A 5,000-nucleotide genomic window follows, 5' to 3' on the forward strand; every position below is an offset into this window, starting at 1 on the left:
CGTGCGGTCCTGACCACAGACATGAGCCAGAGCGTAGATCACATGGAACTCCTTCTGCAGGATCAGCTGCAGGGGGACACATTATACAACACACACATTATACAACACACACATTTATACAACACACACATTTATACAACACACACATTTATACAACACACACATTTATACAACACACACACATACCATATGAGGGGACACATTATACAACACACACATTTATACAACGCACACATTTATACAACACACACATTTATACAACACACACATTTATAGGTGTGTGTGTGCGTGTGTGTGTGTGTGTGTGTGTGCGTGTGTGCGTGTGTGTGTGTGTGTGTGTGGGAGCACACACACACCTCTTTGAACTCGCTGTATTCCTCCTCCGGCATGATCTTCTCCATGGAGTAGCGGGCGCGGACACGCAGAGAGCCCGGTTCGATGCCCTTCAGAGGTACATGAGAGCTGAGAGGAAACCACTCGTCTATCGTCTGTCCTTTCTGGAGACGGTTCAGCTGGCAGCGCATGAACACTGAGGAGACATTATGAGACATTAGAGACTTTATGAGACTTTATGAGACATTATGAGACATTATGAGACATTATGAGACATTATGAGACTTATGAGACTTATGAGACTTATGAGACTTATGAGACTTATGAGACTTATGAGACATTATGAGACATTATGAGACATTATGAGACATAATGAGACATAATGAGACGACCATATCCGACAACAATTTGTCGGCAGCAGACGCTTTCCAACGCTTTCCAACGCTTTCCAACGCTCAGTCGGCCCAGAATGTGTGTGGCGGAGAGCTGCCTTTACCCTTCTGAAGACGCTTCAACTGACAGAGCATGAACACTGGAGACCTAATGGACTTATGAGACATTTACTGTTTACTATTGACTGACTTGCAGTAACCAAGGTAAACATACATAGAATGTATAGACAGTGTAGTGTCTCAGTAACCTAGGATACCACGTAAACAATGAACCTAGCATCTGTCTAAACCAGGGCGTCTTCAACGTTTTCAGGCCAAGGACCCCCTAGTTGAGAGAGAGATGAAGCAGGGTCCCCCTACTCTATATTGTATAAAATTGTGTTTCAGCTAAACCTTTGCTGTTCTTTTTTCACTCTACACCTATAACTCTTTGCCAAAAATAGCCGATCTACAAGCTCACAACGCCTCGCGCTGCGAGGCGTTGTGAGCTTGCAGATCTGCTATTCTTGGCTAAAGTTCTCAGAAAAGGGATGCTAGGGTTCAAGTGGTTAATGTAAAAAAGAAAAATCTTGGTCAATTGTCAAAGTTGTTTTTATCATAAATATTCTTTCCTAATACATTGTGATGACACTAGCTGTCAGAAGAGGCAATAAGAGGAGCCAAATATGAACAAACATGGACTTTATTATTATTATTATTATTATTATAATAAAGATGAACTCACAGATGTCACTCTCTTTGCTTTTTTTCGTCTTGTTGCTTAAACTGATCTCAAACCTGTTGATTTCACTGGACAGATCACTGTAGAACAAACACACAGCATTCAGTTAGTCATTTACTGATAAATACATAAAAATAAAGATACATTACATTATAATGTACTGAACATTACATCATAATATACTGAACAGTGTCAGAGACAGCCCCTCTGTGTCTCTAGGGTGGGTTTTAAAATAATGTCTAGTCTAAAGACAGCGTGCAGGTTATGTTATGTTATTCTATAGTCAATTTTTTTTTATTAAATCAAATAAACAGCAGACTGACTCAAAGATGAACTCCTCGGTGAACACGGGGTTGTGTCCTTCTCTAGGATGTGTTCTGGCCACCTGGACACTGTTCAGGTAGATGTTACAGTACGGGTTGGTGAAGTGTTTGATGGGCAGCTTGTGAGCCTCTTCAACGTTCAGCACCAGACTGCTGACCTGTAACACATTATTATGACCTTTATGACCTTTATGACCTTTATGTAATGAACATACAGCACCAGACTGCTGACCTGTAACACATCATTATGACCTTTATTTTTCACTGTTTTTGTACGCCTTTTGTCATAGACCTGTATGTGAAAATATAAAATAAAAAAACCTTGAACAAAAAAAAAATGATGACCTTAATGTAACGTATGTAATGAACATGAAACACAGTGTCTCTCATGTATCAACATGGTGTAGATTAAATAATGAGCGTACGGCAAGATGGCTGCAGTTGTCTGCATTTCTCATTCTATGGTGACTTTGCCTTCAGCGTGCGGCCCGCTCAGATCTCACGTCAGCTCTGAGGCCGAGTAGGATTTATCTAAACCTGTTTGTTTCATCCTAGACATGCGTAGCAGCATTGTCTGACAGGCATCTGGACACATGTATCCACTCCAAAATATATATCTAACACACTAATAAATAATGAAAATATAACATTTTATAAAGGCATACATCATGGACATGCTATTTTATTTCCAAATGACAACGACAAGCAATTAGAATCAAGCGATGGAACCAATCTAACAGCCTGTTTGAGGTGCTTAATAATTCACCCATTTAAACAAGAGCTTTAACAGTCATTCAGATAAGATCGCCGATCTGGCTGTGAGAGCATTTTCAGTACACTGGACCGGCGGCGCCGCTGTAATCTTTTCATGGACAGTGAGGATACAGACTTATATACAGTAGCTACGTCCTCTAGAGTTATGTTTAACCTGGGTTAAGTTAACTTATATACAGTAGCTACGTCCTCTAGAGTTATGTTTAACCTGGGTTAAGTTAACTTATATACAGTAGCTACGTCCTCTAGAGTTATGTTTAACCTGGGTTAAGTTAACTTATATACAGTAGCTACGTCCTCTAGAGTTATGTTTAACCTGGGTTAAGTTAACTTATATACAGTAGCTACGTCCTCTAGAGTTATGTTTAACCTGGGTTAAGTTAACTTATATACAGTAGCTACGTCCTCTAGAGTTATGTTTAACCTGGGTTAAGTTAACTTATATACAGTAGCTACGTCCTCTAGAGTTATGTTTAACCTGGGTTAAGTTAACTTATATACAGTAGCTACGTCCTCTAGAGTTATGTTTAACCTGGGTTAAGTTAACTTATATACAGTAGCTACGTCCTCTAGAGTTATGTTTAACCTGGGTTAAGTTAACTTATATACAGTAGCTACGTCCTCTAGAGTTATGTTTAACCTGGGTTAAGTTAACTTATATACAGTAGCTACGTCCTCTAGAGTTATGTTTAACCTGGGTTAAGTTAACTTATATACAGTAGCTACGTCCTCTAGAGTTATGTTTAACCTGGGTTAAGTTAACTTATATACAGTAGCTACGTCCTCTAGAGTTATGTTTAACCTGGGTTAAGTTAACTTATATACAGTAGCTACGTCCTCTAGAGTTATGTTTAACCTGGGTTAAGTTAACTTATATACAGTAGCTACGTCCTCTAGAGTTATGTTTAACCTGGGTTAAGTTAACTTATATACAGTAGCTACGTCCTCTAGAGTTATGTTTAACCTGGGTTAAGTTAACTTATATACAGTAGCTACGTCCTCTAGAGTTATGTTTAACCTGGGTTAAGTTAACTTATATACAGTAGCTACGTCCTCTAGAGTTATGTTTAACCTGGGTTAAGTTAACTTATATACAGTAGCTACGTCCTCTAGAGTTATGTTTAACCTGGGTTAAGTTAACTTATATACAGTAGCTACGTCCTCTAGAGTTATGTTTAACCTGGGTTAAGTTAACTTATATACAGTAGCTACGTCCTCTAGAGTTATGTTTAACCTGGGTTAAGTTAACTTATATACAGTAGCTACGTCCTCTAGAGTTATGTTTAACCTGGGTTAAGTTAACTTATATACAGTAGCTACGTCCTCTAGAGTTATGTTTAACCTGGGTTAAGTTAACTTATATACAGTAGCTACGTCCTCTAGAGTTATGTTTAACCTGGGTTAAGTTAACTTATATACAGTAGCTACGTCCTCTAGAGTTATGTTTAACCTGGGTTAAGTTAACTTATATACAGTAGCTACGTCCTCTAGAGTTATGTTTAACCTGGGTTAAGTTAACTTATATACAGTAGCTACGTCCTCTAGAGTTATGTTTAACCTGGGTTAAGTTAACTTATATACAGTAGCTACGTCCTCTAGAGTTATGTTTAACCTGGGTTAAGTTAACTTATATACAGTAGCTACGTCCTCTAGAGTTATGTTTAACCTGGGTTAAGTTAACTTATATACAGTAGCTACGTCCTCTAGAGTTATGTTTAACCTGGGTTAAGTTAACTTATATACAGTAGCTACGTCCTCTAGAGTTATGTTTAACCTGGGTTAAGTTAACTTATATACAGTAGCTATGTCCTCTAGAGTTATGTTTAACCTGGGTTAAGTTAACTTATATACAGTAGCTACATCCTCTAGAGTTATGTTTAACCTGGGTTAAGTTAACTTATATACAGTAGCTACGTCCTCTAGAGTTATGTTTAACCTGGGTTAAGTTAACTTATATACAGTAGCTACGTCCTCTAGAGTTATGTTTAACCTGGGTTAAGTTAACTTATATACAGTAGCTACGTCCTCTAGAGTTATGTTTAACCTGGGTTAAGTTAACTTATATACAGTAGCTACGTCCTCTAGAGTTATGTTTAACCTGGGTTAAGTTAACTTATATACAGTAGCTACGTCCTCTAGAGTTATGTTTAACCTGGGTTAAGTTAACTTATATACAGTAGCTACGTCCTCTAGAGTTATGTTTAACCTGGGTTAAGTTAACTTATATACAGTAGCTACGTCCTCTAGAGTTATGTTTAACCTGGGTTAAGTTAACTTATATACAGTAGCTACGTCCTCTAGAGTTATGTTTAACCTGGGTTAAGTTAACTTATATACAGTAGCTACGTCCTCTAGAGTTATGTTTAACCTGGGTTAAGTTAACTTATATACAGTAGCTATGTCCTCTAGAGTTATGTTTAACCTGGGTTAAGTTAACTTATATACAGTAGCTACATC

At 38.0% G+C, this 5,000-nt stretch overlaps 1 protein-coding gene across 3 annotated transcripts in view; it reads right to left on the reverse strand.

The window, feature by feature from the left end:
* LOC308088083 (ras GTPase-activating protein 1-like) overlaps window positions 1-5,000 on the reverse strand; it is a 63,612-nt gene that overhangs the window by 11,025 nt on the left and 47,587 nt on the right. For all 3 annotated transcript variants that reach the window (XM_080432431.1, XM_080432432.1, XM_080432430.1), the window contains 4 exons: window positions 1,770-1,927; window positions 1,450-1,526; window positions 357-529; window positions 1-66 (listed from right to left, as the gene is read on the reverse strand). The exon at window positions 1-66 is cut by the window's left edge and continues 94 nt beyond it. In XM_080432431.1, the coding sequence (XP_080288557.1) occupies window positions 1-66; window positions 357-529; window positions 1,450-1,526; window positions 1,770-1,927 (474 nt within the window). The remainder of the gene's footprint in view (window positions 67-356; window positions 530-1,449; window positions 1,527-1,769; window positions 1,928-5,000) is intronic.

This window comes from Gymnoscopelus braueri, assembly GCF_963280865.1.
Source record: "Gymnoscopelus braueri genome assembly, chromosome: 7".
In the NCBI taxonomy this organism is placed as follows: domain Eukaryota; kingdom Metazoa; phylum Chordata; class Actinopteri; order Myctophiformes; family Myctophidae; genus Gymnoscopelus; species Gymnoscopelus braueri.